This window comes from Glycine soja, chromosome 11 (genome assembly GCF_004193775.1).
Source record: "Glycine soja cultivar W05 chromosome 11, ASM419377v2, whole genome shotgun sequence".
Taxonomy (NCBI): domain Eukaryota; kingdom Viridiplantae; phylum Streptophyta; class Magnoliopsida; order Fabales; family Fabaceae; genus Glycine; species Glycine soja.
Genome location: NC_041012.1, coordinates 8051742 through 8069887, shown reverse-complemented (window position 1 = coordinate 8069887; position 18146 = coordinate 8051742). Strand labels below are relative to the sequence as shown.

At 35.7% G+C, this 18146-nt stretch overlaps 3 protein-coding genes across 5 annotated transcripts; 1 reads left to right on the top strand and 2 right to left on the bottom strand.

Moving 5' to 3' along the window:
- Positions 1–4350: 4350 nt before the first annotated feature.
- On the bottom strand, positions 4351–9735 carry LOC114377666 (pentatricopeptide repeat-containing protein At2g21090-like). 2 transcript variants are annotated; one of them, XM_028336291.1, is made up of 2 exons: positions 5592–9735; positions 4351–5122 (listed from the first exon to the last, which is right to left on the bottom strand). In XM_028336291.1, the coding sequence occupies exon 1, from the start codon at positions 9514–9516 to the stop codon at positions 7870–7872; it is 1647 nt and encodes a 548-aa protein (XP_028192092.1). In that variant the 5' UTR covers positions 9517–9735; the 3' UTR covers positions 4351–5122; positions 5592–7869. The 2 variants fall into 2 exon arrangements, with proteins under 2 accessions (XP_028192092.1, XP_028192093.1); XM_028336292.1 differs by having other exon boundaries at positions 4351–5117.
- LOC114376954 lies at positions 4595–5825 on the bottom strand. Its single transcript, XM_028335295.1, has 2 exons — positions 5592–5825; positions 4595–5122 (listed from the first exon to the last, which is right to left on the bottom strand). The coding sequence occupies exons 1-2, from the start codon at positions 5823–5825 to the stop codon at positions 4595–4597; spliced, it is 762 nt and encodes a 253-aa protein (XP_028191096.1).
- Positions 9736–10600: 865 nt separating the features above from the next.
- LOC114376224 (translocase of chloroplast 120, chloroplastic-like) lies at positions 10601–15444 on the top strand. 2 transcript variants are annotated; one of them, XM_028334222.1, is made up of 3 exons: positions 10601–10731; positions 11028–12215; positions 12363–15444. In XM_028334222.1, the coding sequence occupies exons 2-3, from the start codon at positions 11058–11060 to the stop codon at positions 15159–15161; spliced, it is 3957 nt and encodes a 1318-aa protein (XP_028190023.1). In that variant the 5' UTR covers positions 10601–10731; positions 11028–11057; the 3' UTR covers positions 15162–15444. The 2 variants fall into 2 exon arrangements, with proteins under 2 accessions (XP_028190023.1, XP_028190022.1); XM_028334221.1 differs by having other exon boundaries at positions 11028–15444.
- Positions 15445–18146: the final 2702 nt, after the last annotated feature.

The following is an 18146-nucleotide window of genomic DNA, read 5'->3' as shown; positions in this document are numbered from 1 at the left end:
CTTATCGCTTAACTTGGTCATCTCCATATTTTATTTTTTCACTAACTAAATGTTGTAGGACTAACTCAAGATTCATAATCCCATCGAACCAGCATACTAAGACCATTCTTGGCGTTCAAAGCCCTCAATTCAGTTTATTTTGCTTTAATTAATTTCCCTCAACTATTTATGGTTTTTTTGGTCGCAACAAGTTAACAAGTTATGGTTAAATAATCAGTCTTCAACTATTTATCCAACTATTAGCCCATTAAATAAGCAGCACATTAATATCTAGGCTTGGTTTTGTTGGAATTAACGTACATTAGGGTTTTGCTGTGATTCTTCATCATTTGAGCTCATGGTTACCTTAGGTAAGGTACGCCCCAACTGTGGTTATAAACTTGGTGTGGTGTGGTTTTTCTCAGCAGCAATTCAGCAAACATTGTTTAATACACTAGCACTCGAGCGTCTACTCTGTTCTTCCTTTGTTTATTGTTTTTGGATCCACAATTCCACATTTTTTTCCCAATGATTGTGTTTGCTTTGTAGCAACTTGTTCAGAGGTATTATCACATTCGTTGTCTTTTGTGCACAACATCATACCCATTAGGCCATTACCCAACTCCTTGGTGATGATATATTTCACTCAATGAAATTCAATGAGTACGTTTTGACTCTACCTCTTCCAATTTCCTGTTTTTAAAAGCATTATTGCGATAAATCTTGTCGGAACTATGAACCTTCTTGGGTTGGGAAGAAATATGATTTGTGGCATTATGAGAATATTAAACTTGTTTTAAATTTTATTTTATTACACTAAATTCAAAAGATATCTGTCAAGTTAATGTAATAAATTGTACAATTATTTTTTGAGACAAAAAATTATTTATCATATTAAATAATGTGTATTTCACTGTACAAGAATTATATTTGAATATATATTAAGGGGTTTAACTCTTCTTTGAGCATGATGTGTTGGTGTTTTAAATTTTCTAATATTATTTTTATTTTTACGAATAAAAAAAACTCGAATATTAATGGATGTCAATGATAATAAAATCTCCTACGTTTAGTGATCGCATGATGTAGTTGCCTATGTTTCTTTAATGAAAAATCATTACTCGACAAAAAATAAATTGATATTTGTAATTTTATTTTAATTTCATAAGTCTTTTTATGAGTATCAGAAAGCAATTGTGTTTGGTGTCCAGTTGAGCACTAGACATAAACGCTCCTTTATCACTAGAGATTTAAACTATGATTTATATATAAGTTTTTAAACTTAATTCTTATGGTTATTTAATATTTTGTCTTTTCTCTATAAATATCTTTTATGGAATAGAATTTACTCTTTTTTTTTTTTTTTACAGTAAAAAACTCAACTCATTTCATTAATGATGCAATTGTAAATACACATCGAAATCTGATAAAAAAAAAACTCTCAGGCTTGCATATATCATGTTGCTACCATGGGAAGGGCATTGACAAGCTCTACATAATAGTTTGGATTAAGGGAGAGTATATATTTAGACTCTCTAATGATGGAGGGAAGTTCAGAAAAATCTGGAGCCCTTAGGATGCAACCCGAATCATCCCTACAGCAAATTCCCCAGCTCGTCATATTTAACTCCAGATGGAATGCAACATCCCCGTTACCTTTAATGGTCCCATGTCTACTCCAACCAGCTTGTTGTCCTCTAAGGACCCAATAATAGAATTTACTTGAGAGTTGATACACACAATTAAAGATTAAATGTGGAGCTTAATAAAGATTGAAAACTCTATTCAACGTAGGTTTTGTCAGGCCCAAATTTTAGTTACAATTATTAACATCTGAATGGTATAAATTTATTTTCAACTTCACATACCGTTAGTATGATTTGCAAAAAGTTAAAGCACTAAACAACAAAAAATATCATTCTTTATTTGCTTCGAAAAGTAGTTATGCAAGAATAAAATATAGAATTAATTTTATCATACACTCTTCACTTTTTTTTTTTTTATCGATTTACTCTATATATTTTATTAATTAGCTATCATATTATCATTACATCCACTTTCCTAACTTCTTATTTGTTGGATAGAAATAAAGTAAAGAAATATATATAAGAGGGAGCCAAATACTAATTTTCTATCATTTGTTTGAAAAACCATAGGAAAGATAGAAGTTATTTATCTGAAACTTACAAGAAAACTAACCAGAAAACGTTTCTCTTCTCCCCCAAATTGAAATGAAATGGGAGAGAAATGATCTCTCTTTTTTCATTTTTTAGGTTTAATTTTATATTTTCAAAGTAATAAATAATTTTATTAAGAAAAAATTATTAGATTAACTTTTTATTATAATAAAATATATTTTTATATAATTTATTTATTTCTTTCTACTCTCTTTTTGTTTACTTTGAATAAGAAATTATGAAATTTACCAACTCCATTTATTCTCATTTTTATCCATCCAAACAACATATATTTTTCATTTTATTTCATCCCTAATTCTATCGCTCCTATTTCTATCATCTCTATTTCATTCTTAATTCAAACAAAGTATAAAAGTTAATCAATCACACCAAATAATTTTACTTAGAAAAATATTTTTAAAATAATAAAAGAATTTTTAGTGAATGGTTCTCTTAACAAATAAATATTTAAAAATGAGATATAAAATCCATTTTTGATTATGAGTTCTTTTTTGTTGAACAAACAAGTTCATATTTTTCAAGTTAATGGAGAATATTTAAAGCAATTAGTTTGTAAGTAATTTTAATAATAATAAGAAATAAGGATTGAAAAAGTAAAATTTTGAGAATAAATGAAAATTGAAAAAAAAAAGTTTAGAATTGTATAATAAAATAAACAGACATAAATTCATAGAAATAAGAACTTGGATAAGCATGATAACCTGCTGAACCTTTGTCCATTTTTGATTATGAGTTCTTTTTTGTTGAACAAACAAGTTCATATTTTTCAAGTTAATAGAGAATTGTTTAATATTTAAGGCAAATTAGTTTGTAAGTAATTTCGATAATAATAAGAAATAAGAATTGAAAAAATAAAGTTTTGAGAATAAATGAAAATTGAAAAAAAGGGTTTAGAATTATGCACTAAAATAAACAAACATAAATTCATAGAAATGAGAACTTGGATAACATACATGATAACTTGCCGAACCTTTGCCAATTTCGATGATAGACGTGTTAGTGTTTTGAAAAATTAAGTGATTGTATATCAACTCTATTCATTGTAGCATACAGTTTTATATTTATAAAGGACAACTCCCAATAAATCTTCATTGATTTTCGACCTCTACACTATTGATGACTTTGTCTTCAATTTTCAATGTTAATAATTTTGGTCTTCTATCTTTATCCTTGATCACCTCTATCTTCAATCTTCATTATTGATATCTTCTAGTGTCTTGATACTTTTAAAATATGCATTTCTTCACTGTACAATTAACCAATATTAAAAAATTATTTCTCAATACTTCATTGAAGATCATTTTTTGATAATAAAAAATGTCGACGTTAACACTTACAAAAACAAATAACCATTTATTAATATTCCAAAAATTTATCTAAGAACTGCTGTAAGTTGTAATTAACTTGTAAGCCCTTGAATCTTTGATCCACTTATAACAGCTTGCAATGGTGGGCGTAAATTTTTGTATGCTTGCATTCGTAAGAGTATCATTCCTCTTCTCTAATGGCATTACAGGACAGCCCCACCCTTTCTTGGGTCTAACTTTCTCCGGTAAGATGATAAATTTAATCGCAACAATGTTCAAAAGATTGAACTTAAATAATCGAGAAGGAGATTGAACTTAAACTTCGTTATTAAGAACTAGTGTCTTGTAAGACATTAGGAAGACATTACGTAGAAAAATGCTGTGGAAAAGATCGATTTAATGTTTGTGAAATTTAAGAACCGATAATTATTGTCAAAATTAGAAATTTATTCGATTGGCTTTGTAATGTTAGAGACCAAATTGATAGTATTTATTGATTTAAAAAATTAGATAAAGATTGATGGACAGTTGTAAAAGGTAAAGAATTAAATTTGCGTTAGTAAACGGATAGATACTTGCAAATTTCATGATTTAGTTTCGTGTATACCTCGTGGAACAAGGCATTCCATTATTGCATTCTTGGAGCAAAACTAACCAAAGAAAACACCGAGGTCAACAAAGGGCAAAGGATTGGAGTGCACGTCTACAATTTTTTGAAGGACAAAATCAACTGGAAACAAACTTTATATCTGGAACTTTCCGATCTCTTTCCACTAATATAAGTGTAATTTCCTCTGTTGTCATCCTAGTTACGGTTTTAAACAAGGTACGAACCACAAAAATGAAATGAAATGAATGCAAGTAAAAATTAAAAACAATTGAATTTGCATTCACATGACACCACAGAACAAACCATTGTTTATTTCCAAATCAGAAATTTCCACCAAATATACAATCACTTCTAGAAAAACATAAAAATTCTAATATTAGATGACCCCATCAACCATGTGATCCAGCTACACTGCTACAGAAAAGAGACAGAACCATGAACAAGAAAAAGAAACAGCAATTAAATTGAGTTACGAGCATGAGAAAAGATAATTTCAATTTTCAGGCTCTACCCTCAACCCTGGCACATGTGAGTCCAACACATGCATCAACGAAATCCTGGTCAATGAAATCCGTAGAAAAAATCTGCAGTCTATCTGCATACCCTTTGGAGAAGCACTGACTCATGAAGAGTCTTGCAAAGCCATGAGTTCGCTCAGTGACAGGCTTCACACACAGAACAGGGTTATCCGCCACAGGCGTAACGATGTTCTCCACCCTGTAAAAGTATTTTCTGGAAGTAACAGGTTGCTGCTCACTCAAATGCTTCATGTTGCTCTCAAACTTGGTTGATGGCAAATCAGTGTTGATCCAATTATCCCTCAAGTACCCTGCACTCCACAGAGGACTCCCTGTCTTAGGCTGTGGTGATTTTATTGGCTTCCAAACACATATAACTCTCTTTGGTAGCACTTCTGCGATGGTCTTTTCAAAAACATTTTCATCATGGGGAACTAGGTAATCCCCCAGTTGTTCCTCAAGGTACTTGTTGAATTCCGGAGGATCCTCGTGCCCAAACTCGGTTCTAACCTATGATGCAAAGATATCATACGTCTATCAGATATAATATGTATCCAATAGTATACAGCAATACAATTATTCTAAAGTTAGATAGGATATGATAAGTATAAGATACATATCTAAGTATGTATAACAATTCATAAAACATAGTAAATATATAATTACATGTCTGTGAATCCAAATTATGACCATATTTCTTGAACATTACTCCCTATTGTTTATAAATTGGAATAATATTATCAATTTCACTGCTTTCTTGAAATCATCTATAATAAGGACAATTTTCATTTTTTGTTCATTAAAGGAGAATGCTTCTATGTTTCTATGTCTCTTATAATGTATTGGATTTTTGTAAAGACTTGGATACTTCGTTGTATCATTAAAGTATCCAACAATATCAGTATTTGACACCTATAAGATACGTGAAGCAAATATAAGATATGAGTATAGTGCTTGATAGGTTCTAATTAGTTCTAACCTCGAGGATGATGATCTCGGACTGAGTTTCTGATAAGAACTTCTTGACATCTTTGATGACAACATCGATGCTGTATGTAACGAGGACTCCGTGGCACACTTTGCGATCCTCCTGCACCCGAATGTCAATCACCCTTTGTCCCCAACACAAGCTGCTGGTAGATGGACAAGGATTGTCATTGAGCAAAAGGCCGAGTGATGCATGGGATGCCAATCTTATTGGTTGCAGAATCATGGGTTCCAGGCCAAACAATTTGTTTTGTCACAACTTTCTCAGGGTAGCTCAGACATCCATTTTTTTCTGTCTGAGGGATGATAATCTGAGCCGGGGCAGTCTTCCCCAGAGTTTCTGAGATCAGACAGAGTTTTTTCCTCTGTATGGATTGCCTTTCGTCTCTCAACCTGTTTCGAGACCTTGGAACCCATCAAAGATGAAGAGAGGGACAAGGACAACAACAACAACAAGAGGAATTCCTAGTTCTTCCTCTTCTTTTTCTGTTGTTGTTGTTGCTGCTGGAATTAGCTGTCGCAGCTTATGACTTTGTTGTTGGTGGTGGGATTTAATATAAGGCATTGTGTCGTCAGAATGGATTGTTTTTTTAATCAATGGGAATGGAGTTGCTGAATTGGACAAAGGTTGGGAAATATTATGAAATGATTCTTGTGCTTTCTTTCACTCAATTGTTTTTGGTTATCTCTTAGAATTTTGGCTTTGGCTTTTGGATAGGAAGGACTCATCAATTAGCCTATTGTTGTCTTAACGTCGTGGGAACCTTCGCTCTAATTATTGGCAAGGAGTTATAACCGAGAATATATATTATTGGTTGGTCCACTTGTATGGCTGTTGATTGTTGAAGCTTCTCTGACTTAGTGTTTGTCTTTGTTTATTCACTTAATATAACCAATTTAAATCGAGAACAAATGATCACGTGTCGAAAAAACAAAAGTAAGACCAATTTTATTTCTTGATCGGCCTTTAGTATTTTTCCCTGACAGCCAGATTTATCTGTGATAGCGAGAAGATATTAAGAAACAAATGATCAGACACATACATGGATATTAGTAGTATAGGCTGTAGAGAATGAGAATCTCTTCCAGATTTGCTCGTAACTTACAAACTAGTGGCTCAAACTTCATATCAAAACCAGAGATCACTTGTTTCAAGTTTTACCCTCTGGTTTTGGTGTGATGATGAATCTTGTCATGAATCTATCAGTCTAGCGTGGCTTGTCTCGCTTAGTTTTGTTTTCTGTTCATGTTTGTCCGCTGTCACGTTTTAAAAAAGAAAATATAATTAAACATAAAGCAAGAACCTGTAAAGAACTTGATGCCTTTCATTAATAATAGTGCATACTGCATATTATTGACATGATACGCGGATGCATGGTCAGACCTTTCTTTTATAGAATAATAATATAGAAATATAGATGCTAAGTAAGCTCCTATTCCTATAGGAGGAAAAAATCATCTTATAAGGAATCCAATTTAATTCCCTGAGCCTTGCATAAAACATCAAACTGATGAAAACACCGCCAACAGTCAACAGTCATAGTATATTGCTTCATCGTTCCCACGCGATTCAACATGAAGCATTTCAGAGAATGAGCAGAACATTTGTGAACTAGAACAACGTGAAAATTTCCTCCATCAAATGCTCCCACAGGAATCTCTCACCTATCAATGACCATTAGGAATTCGATTTGTAATTTCACAATTAGCATTCCCATATTCCATGGTCAAGCTCTTACGACAAACATTCGAAGTCATATAAGGAAAGAGATCTGCTTCGAAAAAATAAGGAAGATCTTTGATAGGGAATTTTTTTTTGTTATTTCGTTCAGTTGGTGAAAAATACAAACAAAACAATGGGTGAAAAGAAGGAAGCAAGAAATCTTTCCCAAAAATCAACTGTCTTCTCGGTTCTTCCCACCCACCACTGTTGTCCTTCCTCCTCGGTTTTTCAGGAGGAAACATCTATTAAGTAATAAGCATAACAATGTGGAAGTTCAACTCTGCAGAATCTGGTATCAGCAAAAAGGAAGTGAAAAGGAAAAAAGAATAATGACTTAGTAAATGGAAAATATATTCCTGCTCTCTACAAAAAATCATCTACTGGGAAATTTTTTTATCTAACTATCACATTCCAAAGTTAGGTAGTGGGGCATGGTCTTCCATGTGGTTACTTAAGTGCCCTCAAAGCTGAGTATGTTGTTTCCTTCAGAGGGTGTGACATGTCTAATACAGTGAAAGTATGAACCTTATCATCAATTTCAATCCGACTAATAGCCTGACCCTTTCCTCCCCTGTCTCTCATCCAAAATATGTCTTATTTTCTCAACCAATTCCCATTTCCCAAGTGAAGCATATGTACTTGCAAGAAATTCGTAGGCAGCAGAAGATTCTGGCTGCAATTTAATAAGGAATGCAGCTACTTCTGTCTCATGATCTATATTCCCATGCATTCTACATAGACCCATCGAAGAATTACAACCATGGTCACCTGGATTACAATCCATCATCTGCAGATCCTTCACTGATTTATTAAAAGATCTAGCTTGACCCAAAAGATTAGCTAAGCGAGTATAGTGTTCTTGGTCAGGGACGACACCATGCCCACCAGTCATGGACTTAAATAACTGAAGCCCTTCCTGAACAAGACCTGAATGACAACAAGCATTTAGAATGCCAACAAAAGTGGCCCTATTTGGCTTCACTCCTAATTTTAGCATATTATATAGCATCATAATTGCTTCTATACCATACCCATAGTGAGCCAGTGCCAATATCATCGTGTTCCACAACACTACATCCTGCTTATTTCCAATGAAATTAAAGACTTGCATGGCAGTTTCCAAGCTTCCACATTTTGAATACATGTTAACAATAGCACAAACGACAACATTATTAGGTTTGATGTTATTCAGCACCAAAAAAGCATGTATTTGTCTACCATGCTTCAGTGAAGCAATAGTGGCGCAAGCAAAGAGGCAAGTACTGAGTGTAAATTGATCAGGTCTAACTTGATGCCTGATCATTTGTCTAAACACCCCAATTGCTTCATAACCCATACCATTTCTTGCATAGCCTCTAATCAAAGATGTCCACGAACAGGAATTGCTTTTAGGCATCTGACTAAACAACTCAGCACCCGATTTCATGTCCCCCCATGTGGCATAACCCGAAACCAATGTCGTCCACGCACGAACATCCCTCACAGGCATGCCATCAAATAATCTCCTCGCGTCTTCCAACTTCCCACACTTGGCATAAGCATCAACAATTAAGCTGGATATAACTACATTGGACGAAAATCCAATAACTAAAACCTGCCCATGGATCTGCCTACAAAGTTCAAAATCCTTCAACTTTACAGAAACAATCAAGACACTGGCAAAGCTAAACTCATTATACCCCACAGACAATCTCCTCAAGTGTCCATAAAATCTCAAAGCCTCAGCAAATCTGCCCTTGTGTGCATACCCAGCCACCATTGAATTCCAAGATACATGATCCTTGTGAGGCATTTGGTAGAAGAAGCTCCTAGCTTGCTTCAGCAAGCCCAATTTAGCATACCCAGAAAGCATATTGTTCCAGGTGTACAAGTTTCTGTCGTCCATTTTGTCGAACACCTTGCGTGCCTGAACGAAATCGCCGCAGCTGAAGTACATGGAGATCAAGTGGTTGGCAAGAAGCGTTGGGGGGCGTTTGAAACCGGTGAGCTTCAAGTGGAGGTGAATCAACTTGCCCTCTCGGTAAGACCTGGTTTTGGAGCAGTGGCGCAGGAGGGTGGCGAGAACGTGAGAGGGTAAGCGAATGCCCTTGAGGCGCAAGAGGTCAAGAGAAGAAACGGCGTCGGGGAGGGAAGGGTTGGAGAGGAGGGACTTGACGATGCAGAGGTTGTGGAATGAGGGAGATGGCATTGGCATTGCAGAGAAAGACCATGTGAATGTGAAGTGTGTAAGTGTAACTTGAACAACTTCATCATCTATGTCAGCGACGATGAATGTGAATAGGAAATGAAATTGGAGGAAGATTTTAATGGTGGATTCGTTAAACCAGCTCCGGCCACCATCGACGGTGGATCTCAGCAAAACCAATATGGGTCAACAACGCATCGGCCTGCGCCGTGCTTTAACCGAACCGTATTAACCCCAACTTTAAAATAAAAAAATCCTAGTTTACTCTGAGAAAAAACATTTTCTGTTTTTATTTTTTTGTTTTTACTTTAAATGGAAAATTTTCACTTATTTGTTTTTTGTTTTTTCTGATATTTGTATGTAAAAATTAGTAAAAACAATTTTTTCTCTATTTTCGTATAATTTAAAAAAAAGAAATAAATTGAAAACAAATTGTAAGATTTGTAATTAAATGTAAAATGATTTAGCATCTATTTTAAAATTAATCTATTAAATCCAAAAAGTATATATTGAAAATATACACTTGAATAAATTATTTCATCATTGTTATTATTTCAGTATATGATTTATTAATCTTTTTGTTTTAATTTATAGCAATTGTTTATTATGAATATTATTTTGAAAATTTTAAACCAACTGAAAGTTTTGATTGTATTATTTAATATTTTATTTTAAATACAATCTTGGATGATATGTAAATTATTATTAATTCTTAAAAAGATAATAATACCTAAAAAGTTAGATCAGAAATGTGAATTTGGTTGTAATATATATGAGACTAAACAATATTTATTATAGTATTATTTTATTTGATATAATTATACAAATAACTCCAATATAGTGAGTGATTTACCTATGATTTATTCCTTTTTAATTTTATAATTAATTATTTTTTTACATAAGTATTACTTTTATGTTATGTTCTATCTACCTCCCTTCATCAAACTTTGACACTCCTTGTGCCATGTTTGGCAAACTGGCTTGTGAAATAACATTTGATCCACGTGACATTGACGATGATTCCTATGCGGCTCTCCCCAGCGTCCGATCCATATCTCTGAGGCGAATCTGCAGCCGTTCATCTGTCCTTATCTCTATATTTCACTCGACCTCTTTACTGGCATTTGCGAGTAAAGAAACCCTCCTTGGTCGTGTTATGAAATACACAACTCAACCTCCATTTCATTTCCACCCCAAACTCACTTCCTCTCTCATAATACACAGGTTAGCATTTCTCCTTTTCCTTTTTTTTTATGCTAAACCCTAATCACCTGCCTCTCATTACTTCATTCCATTACTCTCCTCTCTCACCATTATTATTCTTTCTATTTCTAACGCTTAATTCCTATCGGCCATCCATTTTAATTTATTCTTTATTGCTGTTGAAACTTGCAATTCTTATTTTGTGAATAGTAATTCTTAATGTTTCGTTCCTCCGCCTCCGTTTTTTCTTATCATTATCATTATGTCGGTTATATGGCTTTCTGATTCCCCTCCCCCGCCCCCTTTGTTGAATCTAGGGTTTTTGAGTGACATCCGAGGATTTTGTTATGGATTATGAGGCTGATGGTTTTGGTGCCAATGGCGAGGGAGAGAGCAAGAGAGTAGTGGGTGGTGAAGGGGTTTCTGAGGAGAGTGTAGCGGGCTCTGATCAAGTCAAGGGTTTAGAAACAGAGGAGGTTTTTCAGGAGGCAATGGAGCCACGGGAGCAGGTCCATGATCAAGGATCCGAACTCAATTTGGAGGATACGGTAGTTGATAAACAATATGATGCTGAAACCGGTGTTGCATTGACTTCTGCTTTGGCGGATGGAAATACTCCAGATGCCGCGCAGGAGCCCGATTACTTTAAGGAGGCTGTTTTGGCTGATGCTGACTCTGGGAAGCTGGGGGGAGATGATGTAATTTCTGAGCAAGACTTGGAGGAAAGGGATGGGCAGGGAAGTGATAATGTTCATCTGGATGGTGTTGATTCTGGAGTGCCTGTAGATGGAGAAATTTTTGATGAATCCCATGGTGTGGGGGATGATAATCTGGAGAGTAGTGATGGGGGTGGTGGAAAGGAAGAATCTGGGTTAAATTCTGACAGAGAGATGTTAGTTCAGGAGAATGGTACTATGGTGGATGAAAATTCTGGTTTGGTGAGTGAGAGGGCTGAAATCGATGATTCTGAATTCATGACTCCTAGAGAAAATGGTGGTATGATATTTGAGAATGGAAGCACAAACAAGGTCGATGGTGTTGCTACTGAACCTATTATGGAATCTGAATCCAGTGAGGTTATTCCAGCCCAAGGTACTGATGCTGGGGATTTGAAGGAGTGTGGCTCAGATACTGAACTTGGAGATGACAAGATAGAGGTAAAGTTAAATGCTTCAGCTGATCCTTCTGGGGAGATTCAAGATGATACATCTGAAGAAGTACACGACAATTCGGCTCACATGACTTTAGAACATCAAGATGAAGTAACTAGGGATATGAAGGATGATTCTCTGGGCACTAATATGAGTCACGAGGATAGAAATGGTGAAGAAATGAGTACTGATGGCATTCAAAATACTGAAGTAAGAGATTATGGTAATGGCCATGCTGAAGCTGAAAGCTCACCACCCTTTTTGGAAAATTCCTCTACTAATCTGACACCGTCTATTCAGGAGGCTAGTGCAGCTGAACCAAAGGAAGCAAGTAATAAGGATGATCAATCTCAGATTTTTGATGAAGAGCATAGAGATCATGACAATACTTCTGTGGTTGAGGAGCCTGAAAGCATACAGGAGAAGATTATTCAACAGACAGGCACCACTCCTAGTGCAGCTGAACCAAAGGAAGCAAGTAATAAGGATGATCAATCTCAGATTTTTGATGAAGAGCATAGAGATCATGACAATACTTCTGTGGTTGAGGAGCCTGAAAGCATACAGGAGAAGATTATTCAACAGACAGGAACCACTCCTAGTGCAGCTGAACCAAAGGAAGCAAGTAATAAGGATGATCAATCTCAGATTTTTGATGAAGAGCATAGAGATCATGACAATACTTCTGTTGTTGAGGAGCCTGAAAGCATACAGGAGAAGACTATTCAACAGACAGGAACCACTCCTAGTGCAGCTGAACCAAAGGAAGCAAGTAATAAGGATGATCAATCTCAGATTTTTGATGAAGAGCATAGAGATCATGACAATACTTCTGTGGTTGAGGAGCCTGAAAGCATACAGGAGAAGATTATTCAACAGACAGGAACCACTCAAGTGACTGGAGAGCAACATGTTCAACCTGCAGCAGATATTTCTTCTTCATCTAAAAGGTCTGCTGGTACTGTGCCTACTCCTGTCCGTCCTTCATCTGAAAATTCTCCTGCTGCTGGGCCCACTCCTGTTCATCCAACTGGCCTTGGTCGTGCAGCTCCATTACTGGAACCTGCATCTCGGGTAGTGCAGCAGCCCCGTGCTAATGGTGCCGTGTCTAATACTCAGTCCCAGCAAATGGAGGACTCCTCGAGTGGGGAGGCTGAGGAGTATGATGAGACACGTGAGAAACTTCAGATGATCAGGGTGAAGTTTTTACGGTTGGCTCATAGGCTTGGGCAAACTCCCCATAATGTTGTTGTAGCTCAAGTTTTATATAGATTAGGACTGGCTGAGCAACTCCGAGGAAGGAATGGGGGTCGTGTTGGTGCTTTTAGCTTTGATCGTGCAAGTGCAATGGCTGAGCAGCTTGAAGCAGCAGGTCAGGAGCCACTTGATTTCTCTTGTACAATTATGGTCCTTGGAAAGACAGGAGTTGGTAAAAGTGCTACCATCAATTCTATTTTTGATGAGGTTAAGTTTAATACCAGTGCTTTTCATATGGGAACCAAGAAGGTTCAGGATGTTGTGGGAACAGTGCAGGGCATTAAGGTACGGGTCATTGATACGCCGGGACTTCTACCTTCCTGGGCAGACCAGCGAAGCAATGAGAAGATCCTCCACTCTGTTAAGCACTTTATTAAGAAAACTCCACCTGATATTGTGTTGTATCTTGATAGGTTAGATATGCAGAGCAGGGATTTTAGTGATATGCCACTCTTGCGCACAATAACTGAAATTTTTGGGCCATCCATTTGGTTCAATGCCATTGTGGTTCTGACTCATGCTGCATCTGCTCCTCCTGAAGGCCCTAATGGTACTGCTTCCAGCTATGACTGGTTTGTTACTCAACGTTCTCATGTTGTGCAGCAAGCCATTCGTCAAGCAGCTGGTGACATGCGTCTCATGAATCCTGTATCCTTGGTGGAGAACCATTCTGCTTGCAGAACAAATAGGGCTGGTCAGAGAGTATTGCCAAATGGCCAGGTTTGGAAACCTCATCTGTTACTTCTATCTTTTGCCTCCAAAATTCTGGCTGAAGCAAATGCTCTTCTCAAGTTACAAGATAGTCCACCTGGGAAGCCATATGTAGCTCGAACAAGAGCGCCTCCATTACCTTTTCTTTTGTCAACCCTTCTCCAATCAAGACCGCAGTTAAAGTTGCCAGAGGAGCAGTTTGGTGATGAGGACAGTCTTGATGATGACCTTGGTGAATCATCAGAGTCTGATGATGAAAATGAACATGATGACTTGCCGCCATTTAAACCTTTAACTAAGGCCCAGGTGGAAGAGCTGTCTAAAGCTCATAAGAAAGCATATTTTGATGAGTTAGAGTATAGAGAAAAGCTTTTGATGAAGAAGCAATTGAAGGAAGAGAAAAAGCAACGAAAAATGTTGAAGAAAAGGGCAGAATCAGCAAAAGATCTGCCAAGTGACCATAGTGAAAATGTGGAAGAAGAAAGTGGCGGTGCAGCTTCTGTCCCTGTTCCCATGCCAGATTTGGCCCTGCCTGCTTCTTTTGATTCTGATAACCCCACTCACCGGTATCGTTATCTTGATTCGTCATCAAATCAGTGGCTTGTAAGACCTGTTTTAGAAACTCATGGATGGGATCATGATGTGGGTTATGAAGGGTTGAATGTAGAAAGATTGTTCGTTGTCAAGGAAAAGATTCCTTTATCTTTCTCCGGTCAGGTTACTAAAGATAAAAAGGATGCTAATGTTCAGATGGAAATATCCAGTTCAGTTAAGCATGGGAAAGGGAAAGCAACTTCATTAGGTTTTGATTTGCAAACTGTGGGGAAGGACTTGGCTTATACATTACGCAGTGAGACAAGATTTACTAATTTTAGAAGAAATAATGCAACTGCTGGTCTCTCATTTACTTTACTTGGTGATGCCTTATCATCTGGGTTGAAGATTGAAGACAAATTGGTTGCTAGTAAGCGATTCAAGCTTGTTGTCAGTGGTGGTGCAATGACAGGGCGGGGCGACATTGCTTATGGTGGCAGTTTGGAGGCCCAACTGAGAGATAAGGATTATCCTCTTGGTCGTTTCTTAACTACGCTTGGCCTTTCTGTTATGGATTGGCATGGAGATCTTGCTGTTGGGTGCAATGTGCAATCTCAGATCCCAGTAGGACGACATACAAACCTTGTTGCCCGGGCAAATTTGAATAATCGAGGGGCAGGGCAAATAAGTATTCGATTAAATAGTTCAGAACAGCTTCAAATTGCTTTGATTGGTCTCATCCCTCTCCTAAAGAAGCTAGTTGGTTATCATCAACAAACGCAGTTTGGACAATACTGATAATGATAGTTTTAGTTTATTTGAGCTGGAGCACTTTCATGGTATTAGGGAATGATTTCAAGATGGCATCTTTCATGAAATGAGTGATACTGAATTTCGTTATGTTTTTTATACTCAAAAGTTTGTCTTATTTGATCATAAAGCAGTACTTTTCTATGTTAGCGATTCTCTTTTGGTGCTTTTGTTATGTTATGCTGCTGAACTCTAAGAATTACATCAATTTTATTCTTGTCTTCTGCGTATATATTTAAGGCATTGTAAATTCTTCTCTTCTTTCTTAGAATGTTAATCACTTGTACCTTTCGGTTTCTCCATACTCTAATGGCAGTTTGTGCTCTAAGTGCTATTCCCTTAAATTTTGCTTGTTGGTTTTTAGCCCGTCACAGTACCTTTATTATGTGTCTATCATCCCATCCAAATCAACACAACCGCAACTTTAAATTATTACAAAAATTCATTGGGACTCTGCCAACCAAGTTCCAAAAGATGTCCTGCCTTTTTTTCCCTTCCATGAAAGAATGATCGAGAAGTGTTTTTTTTTATTTTATAAATATTTTGCGTGAATTATTGATTGTGTTGGGCCATTTTTTTTTCTCGGCCTTTTATGACGGTCCTCGATGCAAAATGGTTGGCGATTGTGATACAAGAACTACATGACAAGTTGGAGATAAAAAAAAAAACCTACGCGACAAGGGCAACGCCATTGGTTCATGTACTGTTTACTTTCCCACCGTTTGAGTATATCCAAGCAAATTATCGGCTGGTGCTTGTGATTAGTGAATGCATTATCTCATTCAAAATAAGAATGCAAGTTCATGTTTGTCACCAGTGGCCAAGACAAGTGATTTTTTTATAAAAAAAATATTCATGTAACATGCAAATCTTCTAGAGTAAATACCTACCTACCAACCTATCTCTAGCAGTAAATATCGGCGCCATGCATGGTTGTGTTTGGTGAACAAAGAATCATTTAACAAGTGTCTTGTTCTTTTTTCTGCACCTTCTTAACAGTAAAAGTTTTTTTTAAAAAAAATAATTAATGAAGGCTCTACAAATAGATTTTAGCAAAGCCCAAAGTAAGAAGGCCAATGGGATAGAGTCGGGAAGAAGAGACGTTAACATACACCGTATTACCTTTTACCAACCCAAAACAGAACAAATTAAAGAAAGTTAGCAATAATAACGTATCATACTGGTTATATGATTGTGAAATGGACAATGATTTGAGGGATTGTATAACTTACCTTTGTAAAAATGGGATTAGAAAATCCATCAGTGCAATTAATATCTATAATCAATCATTTAGAAGAGAAAATTGCAGCAATCATTTTTTATGGAATTGTTTATTTCCATTTTTATTCAAAATAAGTTAGACAATCTCACCATTTAATTTAATTATGATGACTTGATGATTTTAACATATGATGTGCACTTATAATTTAATGATGAATATTTAAGTCATCTTATGAACTAAGTAGGAGATTATTAGATTTTTTTAATTTAAGAGTGACTCGTGTAGTTATAAAATGATTTTAAACTAAAGAATATCTTATATGATGGTTGTTACGCTTAAAATGTTGTAAAGTCATTTTGAGATTAAGAGTTATTAAAATCATTTTCCTAGGGTTATTTTGATCGACAATCAAATTTAAATGATGAATTTGAAAAAAGATGTTATGGGAGGTTGGTTGGTTAGTTTTCATTCTTAAAGGACCCTCACGTATGCAAATCTCTCTCTCCTAGAAAAACTTTCAGGGGAGATACTGTTCGTAAGACAAAACTAAAGGGAATAAAAGAAGAGAAAAGTAAACTAAAAGTGAACTAAACAAATTTGAGACGTGTTTAAGTAGGTTATATTTGTAACTAATAAGGAAAAAAAATCGGTAGATGAAAGTATGTTTGGAGAATTGAATGTAAAAGAAAAATTAAGGTAGAAAAACGATATATGTTTTTTAACAAAGAGCATACACACTTATAATTTTAAATTTTCTTTTAGCATCAATATGTAGTCATATTATTTTATTGATTGATTTTCTTAAAACCTTAGGCTCATTAACTACATAGAGATCCATTGGCCTAGTTAAAGATAAATTTGTTAATCTATTTATAAATTTTATTACAAAGTAAACATTTAAACATACATTTAATAGGTCAAGTTAGGCCATTAAAATGGCCTATGCAAAGAAAATAAATACTACTGATCAAACTTTAAATTTAATGAACTGATCAATCATGGCCTAACTCGTTTTGTCCTTAATTAAGTGTCTTTCATTCCCAATTGAGGAATAAAATACTTCAATTGATGAATTTGAAGCAATATAAACTTAAAAGGAGGGGTGAGGAGCTACACTGCAAGAAATAATAATGGCCTTATTCCATGCTACTATTCATCTAAAAATGAAAGCATATTATACTTTCTAAATCAGGGTGATTGATGTTGAATTGAATAATCTTAGCTAGTGACCTCACAGGAGAAAAAACGAGCTACTGCAGATAATCGTTTATGGACAACTTGAACTCTGCCAATAAGGTCCTCATTTCACAACTTTGGAGAGGGTTGAGAATGGTGCTTAAATTTTCTATTTCCAAATTATCTGCCACTATTGCACCTCTTTGCCTTGAAGAGAAAAAAAAAAAAAAACAACATAATTTAATCCTAGTGAAGCTTAGCCAAGGCCAGGAGAGTCACCAACATTCTAAAGCAAAATTCTATTTTTACCTTAACACATTAAGATGGGCGTCAAAGATGGCCATCATAAGAATTCAAAAATGGATTCCTAACAACACCCAACTTCTTCCTTTGAGCCCATCCCTTTTTAGGAACTGCTTTTATATATATATACTGCTTTGAGTTTGACGTAACCATATTTAACTTGCTACCTATCTTAGTCAACTATAATAATGTAGTAATACTTTATATGTGGCTGCGTGTTATCAGATGTAATCCCGTGAGCGATATAGTAATACTGCAATTTATTACCTATC